The sequence below is a fragment of the Girardinichthys multiradiatus genome, chromosome 21 (assembly GCF_021462225.1).
Source record: "Girardinichthys multiradiatus isolate DD_20200921_A chromosome 21, DD_fGirMul_XY1, whole genome shotgun sequence".
Taxonomy (NCBI): domain Eukaryota; kingdom Metazoa; phylum Chordata; class Actinopteri; order Cyprinodontiformes; family Goodeidae; genus Girardinichthys; species Girardinichthys multiradiatus.
The window spans coordinates 28748385-28766949 of record NC_061813.1 but is presented as its reverse complement, the minus strand read 5'-3'; the positions used below and the strand labels follow the sequence as shown (position 1 = coordinate 28766949).

The window sequence follows — 18565 nt, the reverse complement described above, 5'->3', positions numbered from 1 at the left end:
GTATTCCATAAAGTCAAATTTTGTGAGACTAATAGTTGTGTCAACTGATTGTCCCACCTGAGCTTAGACACCTTAAAATTTTGATGAAATAAATTACTTCCTTTATGTTTACTACTTTCGGTTGAGCTGCTTTGATAGGTGGTTGCTGTTAGTAGGAAAATGTCCAGAGAAAACCGCAAGTATGTGCATCACAAAGCTCATCTGAGTGCACCATATTAAATTGGATTTACTCCATAAAGATATTGCTGCAAACACCAAAATACACCAAAAATCACATTTGTTTCCCGTAAACTTATTTAAAATAGATTTCCAACAAAATTCAACCAAAAAAGCTAACCGTTTAACTCAAGAATGTGTTTTAAACATGCCTCAATGTTTAAAACCTTTATAAGTTGAAAGGCGGATGAAGAATTAAATCTCCTTACTCAGGGATGCAATCATTACAATTGGAGTCAGGGGATCAAGTGAATAAAAACAATCACCTCTGTTGGTGTTCTTGTGAGCAGATTGAATTTTGTCCTCCTGACTAAAGTTGCATGATATAGAGAGAATAACATATGTTATGGAGCTGCTCAGACAGGCAGACTGTGGTGTATGCTTTTCTTGTGTCCAAAGTATGCATCATTGTTGCTATAGATACAAATGAACAGTGTTAAGCATGTCTGCTCAAACTTGCAAAATAATACCTGAAGGTTTAGCTTTGTAATTCGCTTTACATGCACATAAACAGCTGCCACTCTGTTAACATTTCAGGTTTTTGTGACTTAAAAATTGATTAGCAATCACTTTCCACCTTTAATGTGACATACATCCTGTACAATTCAGATGAAAAACAAATAAATCTCCTAGGGAGAAAAATACAAAAGAGGCAATAACCTGGTTGTATAAGTGTGCACCCTAAAAACTAACACTTTTTTGATGCACCATTTGATTGTTTCAGCATCAGATTTTTCTGACATTTGAATTCTGTAACTTAAGCCATACAAAGTATGGATGGTAAATAGACTGAATTTATAAAATGCTTTTCTTGTCATACTGAACACTCAGAGCTTTAAACTATAACCATATTCACCTAGTTGCTGTGACAAACACCCACACATACAAAGACCCATATGCAGATCGATAGGCAAGTCGGGTTGAAGAGCCTTGCACAGGGCCACTTGAAAATGTGACAGTGAGGAAGCTGTAATCGAACCCACAACTATCTGCAAAACAACCACTCTTTCCAATAAGGCACAGTTTGTCTTTGGGGTCTCAAAACTAATGATCAAATCTCAACAATCTCAGTGTATTAGAGTACAGTGTGCAGTGTAGCTACCAATCGGCTAAAAGATACAAAAAACCTGCACAAAAACTTCAACAATAACACCATAACACAGTCACAAATGGTGGTGGCAGCATCATGCCGTGGAGTAAATTTTTTCTAATGGAAGGTTGATGAAATCAGGAACAGTTTTAAATAGCTGTTTTGACCAAAATCCCACAGTTGTCTGCTAGATAGCTGAAGAATAAGATTTTTTTTCAGCATCATTTTGAGCCCAAGCATACATCCAACTCAATAAATACCTTCACCAGAAGATAGGCAAAGTTTTAAAATGGCAGAACCAAAAAAAATTGCAGTTACCTGAGGAGGGCTGTGGGCAACAAATATACCTCCCACTTTAATAGATTTGGAAGACTTTTGCAAAGCAAAACAGGAAAATAATATCTGTCAAGATGGGGCATGCTGATAGACTCCTACCAAAGAAGACAAATGATGAAATTACATTAGGATATAGTTCAACAAAATATTAATTTAAGGGCGTGCACACAAGAAACTGGGTTAAACCTGCCTTTTTATTTTGCGTACACTTTTGAGAACTTTAGAAGATCTACTAATGTAATGGCTTTTGGCATATATTTTTTCAGATTCATTTTTTCAGCTGTAAAATGGTTTAACTCTTCATGAGATGCTCTAAAGGTGGTGTAAGCCGGAGTGATCAGGGTATCCAAGACTGATTTACAACATCAGAAAAACATTCAGTCATTCTTGAAAGCTATAAAAAAAATTGCAAGTTTCCGTTTTAAATAAAAATGCTGACAATTGTACAAACATGAATTACACCTGCGATCAAACTGCCGAGCATTTTTTCTTTGTTTTATGTTTTTGGCTCTAGGTGTGCATCATTGGCTTCCTGATTCTACTCCTAATAATATGTCAACTGATTTCTGTTGCCCCTTGCGAGAAAAACTGATGAGAAGGCTATGACTAAAGATAGTAAGAAAACTGAACAAGAGCAAAGGCAATGTCTCCTTTAAGCTCATTGCATTAATTATACTTTCATCAAGTTGTACATTTTATTAAGTAAAAAACTTCCATCCCATTGTACTACTGCCCTGGTTATTCAGTGACTGTGTTTTACTCTTGTGAAAGTGCTATGCACCCATAGCTCACACCACCCTCTATCTCTGCTTCTCCTGAACCCATGCGTGACTGTGTTGGTCACAGCAGTTCTAGTTTGCCAGTTGGAGAGATTTTCCAATGACTCCGTGTGGAACAGCCGATGTGTTGATGTGCTCACCAAGCGTGAAGTGACTCACTTAGCACCATACGCAGCACAGCCGCCAATAGACTTTGCACACTGTTCCACATGTCAGCACTTCTAAAGTCATCAAGTGCTCCTACCTCTGAGCTCATGATCTTCATTCCTGTTGACCTGCTTGACTTGCTTCCTTTGTCTCCGCGGACGAGGCACCTATTGGAAAGGGTAAGATCGTGGCAAGTTTTCAGTTTAGTTTGTTGAGTTGTTTTGTATCATTTGGAAATCTCTGACTTTGTAATTCAGGGGGTGATTACTGAGTTATAGTTCTAGCCTCATTTCCATGGTAAATGGCAATCTTTAGTGCTGCTCTTAGTTTTGGTAGACGTAGTAGTGGGATGAACGGTGGTAAGGAGAAAGAAATAGCCATCAAACTCTTGAATTGCTCTGGGTGCAAACAGAAAATGTAACAGCTGCAGCTTCCATCTCACCCTCTGCTTCTGTTTATTTTGGCTTAGCGCAGTCTTTTCCACCTAATCTGTCTTCCTTCTTTTTAGTTTCACTGCTTTCTCTTCATCTGTAATCCCAGGGCTCAGGCCTCCTGACACGCTGTATAACTAGGTAATGGCAGTCTGATGCTGGCAGCCGACCCTGGGGTTTTCGTTAGGCTGGAATCACAACCGCATAGATACCAGCATGGACTATGCAACCTTGATCTTAATTATATTATGGATTTATTTTATAATTATTTTTTATCTCTAGAAATACAATCCCTACATGTTGGAAACGTTAAAAAAAAACCGCACTTATTTGCATGTCTGGTAAAGCCATTGGCTGTATAACCTGACAAGTCATGGGAAATCTCTGAAAAGATCTTCTTCCAAAACGTATCTTCTTTATTAAATAAACATGGACCAAGATGAGATTCTAATGATATGATAATCTTGATAATCGTGTTCTGATTGCCTGCACAGTTGTTAGGACTATGGGTTCAAATCCTGGTTGGATCCTTTCTGCATGGTGATTGCTTGTTCTCCCAGTACATGAGTTGATTCTCTCCAGGTACTCCAGCTTCCTTCCATAGTCCAAAAGGATAAATGTGCTCTTAGGTCTGAATGTGTGCATGCATGGCTGTTTGTCCTGTATGTCTGATGGACTGGTTACCTGTCCACGGTGGACCCTGCCTCACTACCCTGTGAGCCTCCCAGACCTGTTGTTGTGGATTGCCAGTCAGATGCAGAAAAGAAGGCATCTGCACTTTTCTGTTGCTCAAGAGAAACACAAATAGTTGCTAAAAACATGATGTCAAAAGTACATAGAGTTCACTAATGGCTTTTACCAAGGTAACTTTTAAAACAACAGCTGAATAGCTATGAGCTGATATCACGTCATGTTAAGCAGTTGAATGCATGCTGGGCACCTGAGCAGATAGCCCATCTAATCAAACAGCTAATTTCAGCTCATTATTCTTAAAAAGGTATAATGTTGTGTGCAATAAGCAAATTAACTTAAAAACCATTCTGTATACATAATTGTTACTATAATTATCTGTATGTTTTATTATTTTTGCAGCAGTAGCAATAGTTGATGCGTTTCGTTTTTAAATGCAAGCAAGTAAATCATTTTATAGATTTTGTTTAAAATGATTGTAATAAAAAAATTAAAACTGTAAATTTATGGTTATCATGCCATAAGAATTCCATACTCTTCCCAGCTTAGTTTAGATCCATATGCTTAACTTAGAAAAATATGTTTTGGCACAAGCTTTTCCAAACATTCACAATTACTGCACTAAACTACATAACAAAACAGACCAGCTTCTTATCTTCAGGTGCTTCATATCTGATTACAGTACTCTACTTCTGGGCAAAAGTAGACTAAGAACATAACTTTTTTTTTTTTAATGATAGCCAATTGTGAGGGATTGTTTCCAAACTGAAAAATGTATCCAGCAGCACTTGAAGGCTTCTTGGATAGTTTCATCTGTGTAATAGCATTCTTGGCAAAGCACAGGTTCTTTGGAGAGGCCTTTCTTGATATTTTCTGAGTCATATATTTAAAGTGCTCTTTACCTTTCAGGGATCTATTTCAGTTTACTAAGCATTGATTCAGTGTTACCATAGCACCTTTGGGAGAGGACAAAACAGTATTAATAGTGCTAGACATTGTCTCTGTCACAGGCAACCTGCCATGTAAAAATCCATTAGTTTTATATATAATTATAGATGTAGATTAATTGATTATCTCAGGTGTTTTATCACTCATATGTGTTGAAAGTTTTTTGGTTGTTCTTGTTTTGGGGTGTTTACTTTAATAGCGAGTGGTGGCCACTGTAGAGAAAAAGGTTTGACAGTTGTATTGCACCCCTGACTGGGGAGTAAAGCAGCCCAATGTCTCAAGAGACTATCCCAGCAGTGAGAGTCTACAGGTGTGATCTCTCAAATGCAGTCCTAAGCAGTCAATATAAAAACACCATCCACCCGTTTTCTATACCCGCTTCTTCTTCCGCATGGGGTCGTGGGGTGTGCTGGTGCGTACCTCCAGCGGCCTACGGGCGAGAGACGGGGTACGCCCTGGACAGGACGCCAGTACATCGAAGGGCAACACAGAGACACACAGGACAAACAATCATGCACTCACCCATACACATCTAAGGGCAATTGAGGGAGACCAATTAACCTAACATTCATGTCTTTGGACTGTGGGAGGATGCCAGAATACCTGGAGAGAACCCACGCATGCACGGGGAGAACATGCAAACTCCATGGAGAAAGACCCCCGGCTAAGAGTCGAAACCAGGACCTTCTTGCTGCAAGGCAACAGTGCTACCAACTGCACCACTGTGCAGCCCATATAAAAACACAATCTTAGTTTAAATGAGATGAGATTTAAATGGGTTTATTAGTTTACTGAACTAAATCTGAATTCTACTGAGTAAAAAAACATTACAGGTAGCCATCACTCTTGATAAAATTATTAATGAGAAACTTAAATGAGAGTAAACTAGAAGAAATAGACAATTCTGTGTTGGAAGACAGTTTTTCACTGTGGAAGTAATCAGTAGAATTAGTTTATATTTGTGTCTTGTTTTTTGTTTTGTGTTTCTTTTACATGCAAAACAGTAGGAAAAAATACTTTAGTCTGATGGATAGTAAGTATAAGATTTGATTACGTAGATTCATTTTAATAATAAATATATCTTAATTTTGATTTAAAAATTTCTGAATCTCCTCGCTTCTTTAAATGTGTGTAGAAAAGTTTCAATACTGGGATCTTCTGACAAATTTGTATTGATTATTTTATAATGATTGATTATGTTATATGACTGGCTGACACTGATGTTTTATCTCCATTAATATGATTTAAAGTAGTGTACCCACACTATACATGCAACATAGTTAAACAGCATTCCTCTGGAATTTACAACAGAGTAATATGACAAATAGTCAAATAGACACATCATTGCAAACAAAACAAAAACATTTTAACAGCAGTTCAGCATTTTAACAGTTTGATGCAGAAAGCTGTGGGGCAAGCTATTGTTCAGATCCTAGATGGAGGGTAGCGAGACCTCAAAATTCTTCTAGGCTCCCCTCAATATCCTATGCAGGGCCCTCTTGTCTCCCATATAATTTAAAGAAATATCTTTGTTTCAGTTTTCAGATTCCTCTATTTTTTTCCAGCTAGACCTCTAGCTGTAGGACGTCCTCCCTGTACATTTAGCTGCCATTCCGATGACTGAGTCCTTACATTGTGGGATCATGAAGGCACAAACGGAAGTAGAAGGGAACACATTTTTTGCAAAATACATTTTGCAATAAATGTGCATTTTGCAATAAATTCTGCGATAAGTCTTTTATATCACTGTGAAGGAACTTTGCCTCTGTCTACTTTGCAAAATGTATTTAATGTAGTCACATTATTGGGTTTTCAAGCATGATCTGCGTTTTTTAGGTCATGCCACAGCACTTTAAATGGATTTAACTCCAGACTTTGGCTAGGCTACTCAACAGCATGTGTCAGCTTCAGGTTTCTTTCTCGCCGTTGAAGCTTGAACACTGACCTATACTGAGAAAACCTGCATTGCTTTACAGGTTTTTCTGTGTTCTTCTGTGACCTCTTAGGTGAATCTTTGATGTGCTCTTGGAGATACTTCTCCATATTTTCTCCATTTGTAGAAAAATGTCTCACAAATGACTTTGTAACACTTTTCAGTCTGACTAATGTCAATGACTTTGGTTCTCATCCATCTTATCATCTGCCTACTTCATGTTGTCAGACAGGTTCTATTTAAACAATTTCTGTATTCCTCAAGTCTGGCAGTAAATTATGGCCATGTTTGTGAAGTGTACCTAAAAGTTTTATGAACAACATTTAGTTATTTAACACATAGAACAAATATGTATAACGTGTTACGAGGAGGTGGGTTTATATAGCTTTTTGCTGTAAATATAATTATCAAATCAGTTTTGCATTTACTCACGTTATTTTTATCAAATTGTTTTATGCGTTCAAAGATCTGAAACAGTTAAGTGGGATTTCACAGCACTGTATTTTACTTGTAGGTTTGCAGTTGTGCCATGTTTTTTTCGGACAACTGATAAAACACTGCTCCATGTGGGATTTTGTTTTGAAATCTAACCTTACCAACTATGTTAAAATCAAATTACCCCTAGGTAAATTTGTTTCTAATAAGATGACTTTTAAAGACAATTGGTTGCAGTAGATTTTTTTATTTATGGGGCACAATGTGTCTTTTAACATGCAGTGAAAGTTCAATTCAGGCAGAAAATAGGCAACAAAAGTCTACCCTTAAAATAATAAATCTTACAAAAATGGCTTCTGCTCTCTGCATATATTCTAGATAATGCAGTGGCTGATAGACCATCCACACAGTAGAAAGATGTGACTGTTTAAACTCCATCTTTTAATGTAAACAATCGGTTTTGTTATCTATTTTACCTTTCAAAGTCATTGCAGGTTCCCCAAAAGGACATCACTTGCAAAATGTTTTACAATAATATTGAATGTAGATGCAGGTAATAAATAACTACTTTTTTCTATAATGCAAGGATCACCAAAGTAGGGACCCGTGTCATTTACTTCATGCAGTACAAGATGACTTTGTAAATAAGGGAAACAACTGTTAGCCGTTTACCTCTCCGTGGGATGTTATATTGACTCCCTCACATGGTCCAATTACTGTAAGCCGGCATTGTTAGCTACTGGTCTTTGTGTGCTTGTCATTGTGACAGTTTGCTGATGTCACTGTGTGCAGGGACTCTGATCAATGAGTCAAATAATGTAAATGTCACAATCTGTAGCCTAATTTGGCATCCAAGGTTGACCTTACTTCTACAAAGCATTTCAATGCGTAGGAAAAGTGAAAAGGTTGCACTGACTTCTGTTTTGATCAAATGCAGAAGGACTTAAAGCAGTTGTTACGGTCAAATGGGGATAACAATGCTTCAGATGGCATGTGCCACACACACAACCTGATAATAATCCTCAGAGAGAGGTTAACCCTGATCAAACACAATATAATCTAGGATTTAGGTTGGGCTGCCCAGAAAACATTTCCCTACAAATCTGGGTTTAGCAGTCTGTTAAATAAAGCTCAGAGGCTGGATGATCCTACAGGTTGGGTGAACATAAAATGTGTCAACCAGTCTCATCCAGAGACTTTTCTGCATTCTTCAGCTTCTGTTTTATAGCTAGAACATTATGATTAGTTAAGGTTCATTTTTGGAAACTCATGACTGACAGATTTGAACTTGTCCTTTTTAATCGTTGTTATATTCTGCGCTTCTGCATTCATCCCCTGAGCAGCTCTGATTTCAAAGCACAAAACAGTGTCTGATCCCAGATCACACAGATAGATCTACTCTTTCAAGTAACCGCTACAGTTTGTAGATGCATGCCAGCTGCTCTGTCTCTTGATTACTTAGCCATCCTTTTTATATCTCTGTAATGTTAATAGAGGAGCTTGCAGTATGTCAACGTACTTTATTTCTTCCTGCAAAACTCGTGTTTTAATGTAGATTCAAACAAAAGCAGCATTATGTGCCATCAAATGTCCAGACATAAAGTTTTCCTGGTTTTCATCCCATCGATGATGAAAGCAAATATGGCATTTTTTTGATCTAGTGGAGATAATTACTTCCTGACATTTAGGACTCTGCAGACATGTGTTGTGTCGACACAGTGTGCTCAGATCCTTCAGATGCCTCTTGAAAGCAAAGGAGAACACATGTAAACTTTGCAGATCACAACCTCAGACATAAAAAGCCACTGCAGCTGCCTTTGGTGTTTTCTGGAATTTTCAGGCTGGCCCCGTTGGCCGGAGATCTTACTTCCTAACTTGCTGAGTGTGTGTGTCTGTGGGAGGAGAGAGGGGCAGAGGGGGCTTGTTTTTTTGGACTGGAGGACGGCCCCAGTGCTCTGAAGGAGTGCTCCTCCAGCGTGGGAAAGACGTTTGACTTTGCCTCTGCCTCTCAGGGAATAAAGTAGGCCAAGGAAGGGCTGAAAGGAGCTAACTTTTCTTCTCCGACTAAACCTTTCTATGCCTGGACTGCTCAGGAAGAACTGTTCCCTTCTGGAGCTGGGATAGGAGGATTTGTAGGTGTAAAGGACTCCGGCTGGCTGGGAGTTCTCATGTTTGGAAAGAAGATGAGCAGTAGCTGAGGAGCTTTCTCTCTGCCTGGCTTGAACAGCTCAATCGGGTAGAAATGTTTCACTCTACGAGTGAGGAGTCAGATCTGGTGAGTTTGTTTAAACGTGCTAAAGTTGTCTGAGCCTCATTCCTGTATCGCTTAAACAAAGAGGGAGGGCTGGAAATGCAGGAGAACGGAGAGGATAAATGCAGGATTTAAAGAGGCAAAACAATACAAAATCAGTTTTATTTTCTGGAAAGATAGCAAGCCTCCGTTAGGATGCGTTTTGTAAATCTCTTATTGAATAATGGTTTAAGACAAAGGCATCCACTATGAATTTGCAAGCACCGCTGTATGACTCCAAAAACTTAGAGTGGAGGAAGGAGCTTCGAATGCTGGTCAACAAATGCTGAAGGGAGGAAAAAGAAAACACCCTGGAAGAGTTTGACTGGACCGGCAAAGAGCAAAAAACCTGGTTTAGCCTCAAGACTTTATTTTTATAGCTAAAAGTTATTTGAAATACATAAAAGTCTAAGTTCTGTCAGTGTAAATGAGCTGACCTGTTGTCTTCAATGATTCGGGTAGTTTATATCCTGTTTAAAAAATCTTGTGGTTATCATCTGCAACTTTTATTGGTAAGTAACCATTAAAATATAAAATAAACAAAGTGTGTAGAACCACCTTTCACTGTAATTACAGCTGTAAGTCTATTTGAGCGTGTCTCTAACAACTTTGCACATCCAGAGATTGAAATTTTCGCCTTTTCTTCCCCACAGAATAGCTCAAGCTCATTCATAATAGGTTTGAGATCGTCTTTGAGCATCAGTTTTCAAGTCTTGCAACAGATTACAAATTGGATTTAGGTCTGGACTTTGACCTGGCCATTTTGTCACATAAATATGCTTGCATGTCTTACATGTCTTTTGGAGCCTGTGATAGGTCTGTTTTCCCCTGTATTTAGCTCCATAATTCTTCTCATCAACTGTTTTCCTGTCCTTCCTTAAAAAAAGTATCCCCTTAGCATGATGCTGCCACCGCCATGTTTCCCCCTGAGAATGGTTTGCTCAGAGTGATGTGCAGTGTTAGTTTTTCTCCACATATAGCATTTTGAGGGCAGACACAAAAGTTTATATTTGCTTCTTTTGGAGTAGAGCAGCTTCTTCCACGTGACTTCATGGCTTTAATCTTGCCACTCTAAGACCCGATTTAGGGAGTGCACCACTTATAGTTGACTTGCTAAAACATTCTTTCACTTAAGTTGTTGATTTCTTCAGCTCCTCCAGAGTTACCATGGACTTCGTGGCTGCTTAATACTCTCCTTGCCCAGCCTTTCGGTTCAGATAGGCAGCCGTGTCTTGTAGGTTTGCAGTTGTGCCATGTTCTTTTCGGACAACTGATAAAACACTGCTCCATGTGGGATTTTGTTTTGAAATCTAACCTTACCAACTATGTTAAAATTAAATTACCCCTAGGTAAATTTGTTTCTAATAAGATGACTTTTAAAGACAATTGGTTGCACTGGATTTTTTATTTATGGCGCACAATGTGTCTTTTAATTATACACCACTGTTGGTCTATCACAGAGAATACCAAACGGTACATTAAGGTTTGTGGTTGCGATATGGCAACTTTCTTGTGAGGTGCATTCACAGTTTTTGCAGCTCACTGGTATGTGCAGCTATATGAGACAAACCTCTTAATCTATGGTTTGTTGCACCTCATTAGTTCTTAAAGAATCAGTTGCACACAAAAGCTTGTTTGTATTTAGGCTGTCCTCATAGGTTGCTGTCTACGTATCTTCTTTGAGATGAGGTTTTGTTGTTTGCACTGCGCTTTGTCAGCCAGAGCTGTGAAAAGTTGTCCTGATACTGCTATTTATGAAGGGGGGGCTAGAAAGATAAAGCCCATTTTGCGCACACATAAATATGTTTAAATAGGAACAGCCCATCTAAATAGCAAAAAATTAAATAAATAAGTGATATAATTCAGATGGTCCCAATGCATTGTAAACATTCCGGATCCCTTCGTTAACTTTTAAGCTTTTTGTTTGAGAATCTGTATTAAAATACAACTTTTGTGGACTTTAACTTTTAGAATTCAGTCAACGTTAGCCTGGCAGGTGAATGCAACACTGTTTCATTTTCTGTGTCTTTTTGCAACAACATCAATGTCTTTTAAGCTACAGATCTGGTTTGAAGTTGCTGCTGAGTGTTGTTATCAGCATACAGAAAATAAAAGATATGGGTAAACTCTTTTATTACGGACAGATCCAGTTAGTGGATGGTTTGTTTTTACAATCAGGAAGCTCGTTCTACTCTCAGGGCCAGTGCTCATCAATCATCTGCTGCCTGCCTCGCATAGGAAACTGTCTGAATATTGATGTCGCAAGGACAAAAAAATGGCAACGAGCGACCTCTGGACTTTTTTAGCATGTTGCCTTGATTATAGCTCATCCTACTATGTACTGTCTGTCTTTGCACTGAGGATCCTGAGAGAGAAGGGACAGTGTGTTAAGGCAGTGCCTTACACCTTCTGTTCATTTGGCTCTATGCACATTCAAGCATTGAATTTAAACCTCACCTAACTTTATTTTTTAGCATCTGATTGGTGCTTTTATTAGAACATATGAGAGACCAGTGTTGGGGGCATGGCATTAGAGGACAAGGCACCGAAAGGAGGGTTCCCTATAAGGTTCAGGGTAATTAGACACAAACAATCAAATATGCTGTCATTAAAATTTCACATCTCCTCTTGAGCATTCCAGCTCGCATCATTGTTGTTTAAATGCATTAAACATTTACAAGCCCAACAAGCCAGATTTTCTTGCAATGTTATTAGGTGGTCATGCACAATATCTCTTCAAATTGTGCTGAAGACAACAGTTTGACAAATCAAAAACAATACTTCTTTGAATAATTCATGAAGAGGTATGTATTATGAAGAAATGCACAGATTGTCTTTGTGAGCTCGAACTTACCTTGTATTTTAGTTTGAGTTATTTGAAATGTAGCTGTTTTTAATGTCAAACCTTTTATAGCTAAATTAAATTGTAAATATGCAACCCAAGGATACAGAATGTTCTCTTTTGGCATAACTGAAAATGTGCTTATGCAGTAAAATCCTTCAAATTATGAAGCAGATGCATCTGTACAAAATTAAACTTAACAAAATAGAATATGCCCATTTTTTCCTTGCAAATCAGATTAAACCTTGCCTCGCTCCATTTTTATTTTTATTTCTTTCTTTCTTTTTTTCTGTCTGTCTGTCTGACTATTTCCAGTGTCCATGTAAGTGTCCATGTTGGTTTTTGCTCCTTTCCAGCTTGCCTTTAGCTACAGTAACAGTCAGTGACTCCTGTCATGTGACAGACTGGATTGGATAATTCTCTTATTTGATGCACTCGTTTATGGAGTGCTGAGTAAACACTTCTTAAGGGACTGTCAGTGTCACCTTGACAGCCATAAAGCAGAGATCATTGCTACTCCCCTCTTTGTACTGTATGTCTTCTCTAATTTCTTTCTCCCATCCTTGCTTGTTTTTTAGCAAAGATGCACCAACAGTCTGTTTCTCTTTCCTTTTCTTGTTCACTTGCTATTTATATATTGTATTGTAAAATTTTCTACTAGCAATAACACGTCTGTCACACTTGGCTGTCATGTCTGCTGCCATTGTCTCCTTTTTTTGACGAAGGAGACACTGTTTGTAATTTAATTGACTTTGCGTTGCATAGACTGAAGAGGCAGTGATGGACAGATGGCAGGAAAAAGAAGAGGCTTAGTTCTAGCCAGCAATGAGTCACTCCATTTCTGAAACTGCTTGCACACTCACTCAGCCTATTGTCAGCTCGCTGCCGTCAGCTGCAGTGTATCAGACAGAACTCTAGAGGCTTTGGCATGAGTAATAACATCTTTTAGTCAGTTATAATAAAAGATTCCAATAAGTAAAAGTAGAATCTGACCATTTGATATGCTCAAAATAAACTATATTGTGTCTCTGAGTTGAGGTTAGGGTGGTTTCTAGTTAAATTTACCAGACTGTACACCAAACCTCCAGAAATGTTGTAACAGCCAAGTTATCCTGTTATATACTGCATGATGCAAGTACCCAGACCCTTTTCTAATCTTCTACCACTGCCTTTAGGCTTTTTTAAATGCCTTTTTGGTACTTTTTGTTCATTTTCTAAGCATTACCTGAACCTTTACTGAGGAATGTTTTTATTTATTGTCTTAACTCATTGAGCTTCTTTGCCATATTGTACCTTCACAGGCTGCTCTATTTGTACTCGACTTTTTCAGACCACAAACGGGGCTGTCTATAATTTTGACAATTATTACCAGTTATAGATCATTGTTATTTTGGTTTGATTAGGGGTCATAATGTCTTATTTTTATTAGGAGTCAAATGGTCCAAACAGGGATCCAGGCCATGATTAAAGAAAATGTGGTGGAACATAAAATCTACAGAATGTAATGTACAATTACATTAAGTTAGGTGAGAGATTTCACCATTTTTTATGATTAATCTTTATTATTCTTAAAAATAATAATTTACCAAAATAATTAAACAGATATGCAAAGGTTATGTACCATACTGTGATATTGTGGTTCACTTGCAGGTATGAGATAGGGCTGCATGGGAAGTAGGAAGCAGGATTGGACAAAAACAGCAATGACTGAATGCAAAATTGGCTTTTAAATTAGCGAGGGGTTGAACTGACCAGGAGTCTAATATCAACCTGTTACAAAAACAAAATTCATTCAAATTTTTTTGAGAGATCACCGGTGTGGATTTTGTAGCTGGTTATTAAAGATATTCAGCATTTTTAAAGCTTTAAGAACAATAATGTCAAAAAAAGGAGCAGCATGTAATGTTTTTCTAGTCTTCCTGTGAGCGATCATACATAGTTTCAATCATTGGCATTTTTGAAGCACTTCTATTTATTTGAATATCATATTATTCTTGTCATGATTTTCGACAGACTCTCAACTTTGTGTTAAGAAGAGGTTATCTTTTAGGGTCACAAAAAAGAAATAAAAAATAAAAAAACATACATTTTTCAAACCCAGGTTTGAAAAGTGTATATGTTTTGTTGAATATTTCCTTTTTTATAACATCTTTACTTGTTAGGAAGAATTGTTTTGGCTTTTAAAATGGGTTTACTCAAGCCTTAGCTTCACAAAAGAAATAGAAAGAATTATAAATATCAAATAATATATAAAATAAATTTTTTAATGTCGCTTTTTTGAAATGATCGTCTCACTCTTTTTTCAACCAGTTTTCATTTATCTTACAAAGACCAGATAAGTATACCTAAATGACTTCTGCATCCTAACACAAACTAAACATATATTGAAAAATAAAATTAGTAAGCTATTTACAACTGATATATCAATTATTTACTAATCTGCTTCTTTTATGGTTCTTGCAGCTGTCATGCACCTGACTCTTGCTGGAGGCAGGGTTCCATTTTGTGGTGGCATCACCTCTGTAAAAGTACATTTAAATTAGATCTATGCATCTCTATATAAATCACCACTCACAGTTGCTGCTTCTATTATTAGCATAAATATCAAACATGCTGGTCAGTGAATGAAATTTAATAAATCTTGCTGCAGAACTAAACAAAACAGCTTTGACTGAGCTCATGGCAAAAACAAAACAAACAGAGAGCATCAAGTGGGATTTGAGGAAAATACGTCAGTGGCTAAATGCGTAACTGTCTTCTGGTGTTTGCGCAAAACCACTGAGCCAAGAACATCAAAGCTACTGGGAATACTGGGATGGAAGTAGCAGAGTTAGAGTAAAAGAGAAAAGAGAGAAAAGGAGAAGGTGACATTAAATAATAACAGGAAAAAGGGAGGGAGGGTTGGCCACTTCAAGGATAAGGAACATTATTTAGAGTGAAGTTTACTTAGAGACACGAGTATGTAAGGTAGAACCATAAGAATACTTGAAAACACTGAAAAATGACCTCAGGTTTTCTGCATGACTGCAGTTTCTTAGTGGATTTGTTTGAGACATGGTAGCACTGACTCAAAGTAAAAATGGGAGCTTTCAGGCCATGAATGAGTGTCCTGGTTTAACTTCTTCAAGTAATTCTGTCAGATAGAGGAGGCTGCACCAGCTGACCTGGGGCCTTTTCTTCCACTCTTTATGTTATAGCTGTGTTTTGTATGTTCTAATGTAATCATCACCATGTGATGATTACATTATAGCGGTTGACATTGGTCCATAAGAGCCGACCTCTGCTTAATAAATCGCTATTAACAGTGGAGACTCGAGGATTATTAACCTTTCAAAACCTCCTTTGCTGCAGAGAACATTTCTTATAGGTTGATCAAGGCACCCACTTTGGATCATTACAAAAAGAGAATCCTCACTGTAGTTTTAAACCGGATGATTCATACTTAAAGAAAATATATTTGGCCATCAATTCCCTCACAAAACAGAACAAATAAATTGATAAAATACCATTTGTTTATAGACAATTTTTAAGATGATCAAAAACATATCTAAATTGAATAGCAGTTTCTAAAACTGGTGTTTGAAGTAAAATAAGCTTTTATGAAATTTTATTTTTTAGTCTTCATAAGACTAGTCTTTGTGCTTTGAAAAGAAAAATGCAGACGGTCAATTTGCAAAATTGTGTCCCAATTTTGCCCCCATACATTGCCATTTTATCCCATCCTTCTTCTAGCCTTTCATGTTTCAGAAAACAGAACATTCTGTACAAATGTACCCAATCATTGTAAGTCAGTTCATTTATATTGGTAGATAAATATTTTTGATGATTTTTAATAATAAATAGCCATAAAAAGTTGTACAACTCATATAAATTGATTTAAAGTCAAATATTATCATATTTAAAAGCCAGTAAACTAAAGAAATCATGCTTTAAACATGACTATATCAAAGTCAGCTTTTCCATTGGTTTCAAAGTAATTTTAAAACCCCATATAGCCACAAAACTGGATGTGCTCTTCCATTTATGGTTGGTAATGCAGCATATGTAACTGCACTCCTCCTGTGCTAATCACAGAATGGATTGTTTTCTTGATTAAAACTAACCTTTTTGATGAGATTAAGTTGAATGAATATATGGCTGCTTTTTTGCAACAAAAAGGATGGAGTGAGCCCTTCTACCACAATAACCGTCTATAAAGGAAACATTGGTGAACTTTGTGTGTAAACATGTAAAGGATTTTTCCTCACCCAGATGTTTGGTGGGTGAGTTGGAAACAATTTGTCCCCAAGCATCATGAAACAGTTGGAATCTTGGCTTTAAGCGAGGGAACAACTCAAAGTTGAGGGATGAGGACACAATACAGTTTACTTGGGCAGCCTAATAGAGAACCAAACTGCCAAGGTCAAAGCGACTGTTGTTTGTGAGCATAAAGTTTATCAGTTATTAGTAACAAAGCTGATCAGAGCTGAAATTGAAACGTCTACATCAGATGTTGCGCTAGACTTTTTCGTTGTTGGAATTTAACATTCAATAGGATTTGTTTTCATTCATTTTAATTAATTATAATTAATGAGCTGAACAGAAAATCCACATCAACCAGATGAATACATGTAACTTTCTCTCTGCAGTGATTAAAAACACTGACTGTGGTCAATACATATAAACAATGAAATTAAATGCACTTGAAAAATGAGCAGATCACCTGCTATGGCCTGAAAGCACAGTCTCACAGCTTCCTCCTGGTCTGCATGGACCTTAATTCCCTATTTTTTCACCTCTTTCATCAGTTTTGGGCTTTTGAAACTTCAGACACTGGGCTGCCATGACATTTTTCCAAGTGAAGCCAGCAATGTCATGCAAGTGAGAGACAGCTAATCAATAACTGTAACTCGCCACCAAGTGGTCAGGGGTGTGAATTGCAATCTTTCACAATGACAGATGGTCTTCAGATTTTTCCGTCGCTGTTTAAAAAAGAAAAAGGTCAAAAACGGAAAATATTCAGTTAGCGCAACCCCTGGTCTACATTTGTGCTTCCATAATTGTATTGTTTTAATTTAAAGTTTTTGTCACAAGCTTTCATTCACTGCTGTGAATTACTGCCAGACTGCCCCAGCCAAGAGAACGTTTAAAACTGTGGGTAACATGCTGGTTTGTTAGGTCTCAAAGCCACTGCTCTCCTGATTTCCTCCTCTTAATTGGGCAAATCACCATGTAGATTTTCACTTTATGAACTCTTAATCTATCTGGAACCTTTGCTAGCCTCACTTTTGTTTTGGGTGGTTATTGTGTTATACGTTTACGTCCTGCATTCTTTCTTGCACACTTTCTCAGCTGCCTCAAGCTTGATTTTCACAGCTTAGGACTTTGAAATTAACATAACTACATGGTCTTAACAATTTTCGAACATTTTTAAGTAACACTGTTTCAACAGTCCTGTGCTGACATTTCTGTATTTTTCCAAAGGTTAATTAAGTGTACGTTCATAGAACAGATGTTTGTGCATACAATCGAAGGAGCAAGATTACCAATGGTTTACAGCTCTGTGTGGCTGCATATGTTTGTATATATACAAGCCAAAAATTTTAAATTTTAGCAGATGATAAGATAATTAGTTTGGTTGCAAATTTCATGGCATATTATCTAAAAGCCTTCAGTTAAATTTTACCCAGAATAACAAATACCAACCTAATTATAATGTTAGGTGAAATGTCATGAGACTCCCTGATACAAATTCTTGGAAGCATAGATTTTTCAACCCAAGGGTTGTGGTGTTTTTGTCCTAGTTATGCAACACCGAAGAAGTTGGCAGCAAGAGCCCTTCGTTAGCAGAATTAATTTGCGTTTTCCAAAAGCCAATTTTCCGGATATTTCTTGATACCAGTTGCTTTAAACAGAGCACTGATTGTCAGTGTGCTGGTTGAGCCTAAAGAAGATCTAAATGTCATCATACCACTGTCGGATCATTATTAGTGGATTTTGTGAGAGTGACGCTGCGCTGTCGAGGTCAGCGCTGCATTGCGTTGGGAGGCATGTAGTGTCAGGCTGCCTGGAGTCCTTTCTGTCGCTGTGGGTTTTTGTCAGAGTTGCCAGCAGAGTGCAGCCTTCACAGAAGCCTTTAACACCCTCCTTTCTGGTTCGGAGCATCTGCGCCCTGCCCTAAGAACCCCAGTGGCAACTGTCCACAGAGCATATCAAAACATATGTGACACTCGGACAATAGCGGTGGTTTGTGAAATTCTTTGATGCTGATGCAGTTTGGAAGGGCTGATGCTACACAACTTCTCACAGATGTGATATATAAAGCAGTAGTTGTGACCATCATGTAGCTTCCTCAGACATTAGACTACATTATAATATTATATATATTTCCCTCCGTTTCAGCTCATCTTTTGTCGAAACCTAATTTATTTTATGTAACTTCTTTCCTC

At 37.6% G+C, this 18565-nt stretch overlaps 1 protein-coding gene across 3 annotated transcripts in view; it reads left to right on the top strand.

Moving 5' to 3' along the window:
• Window positions 1-18565, top strand: part of cacnb2a (calcium channel, voltage-dependent, beta 2a) — a 100624-nt gene that overhangs the window by 36333 nt on the left and 45726 nt on the right. Inside the window, exon 1 of one of the 3 annotated variants that reach the window (XM_047349397.1) lies at window positions 8978-9280. The exons of the other annotated variants lie outside the window; for them this stretch is intronic. Within the exon in view, the coding sequence (XP_047205353.1) occupies window positions 9248-9280 (33 nt within the window). The 5' untranslated portion in view covers window positions 8978-9247. Of the gene's footprint in view, window positions 1-8977; window positions 9281-18565 lie in introns of those variants that run through there. 3 annotated transcript variants of the gene reach the window in all.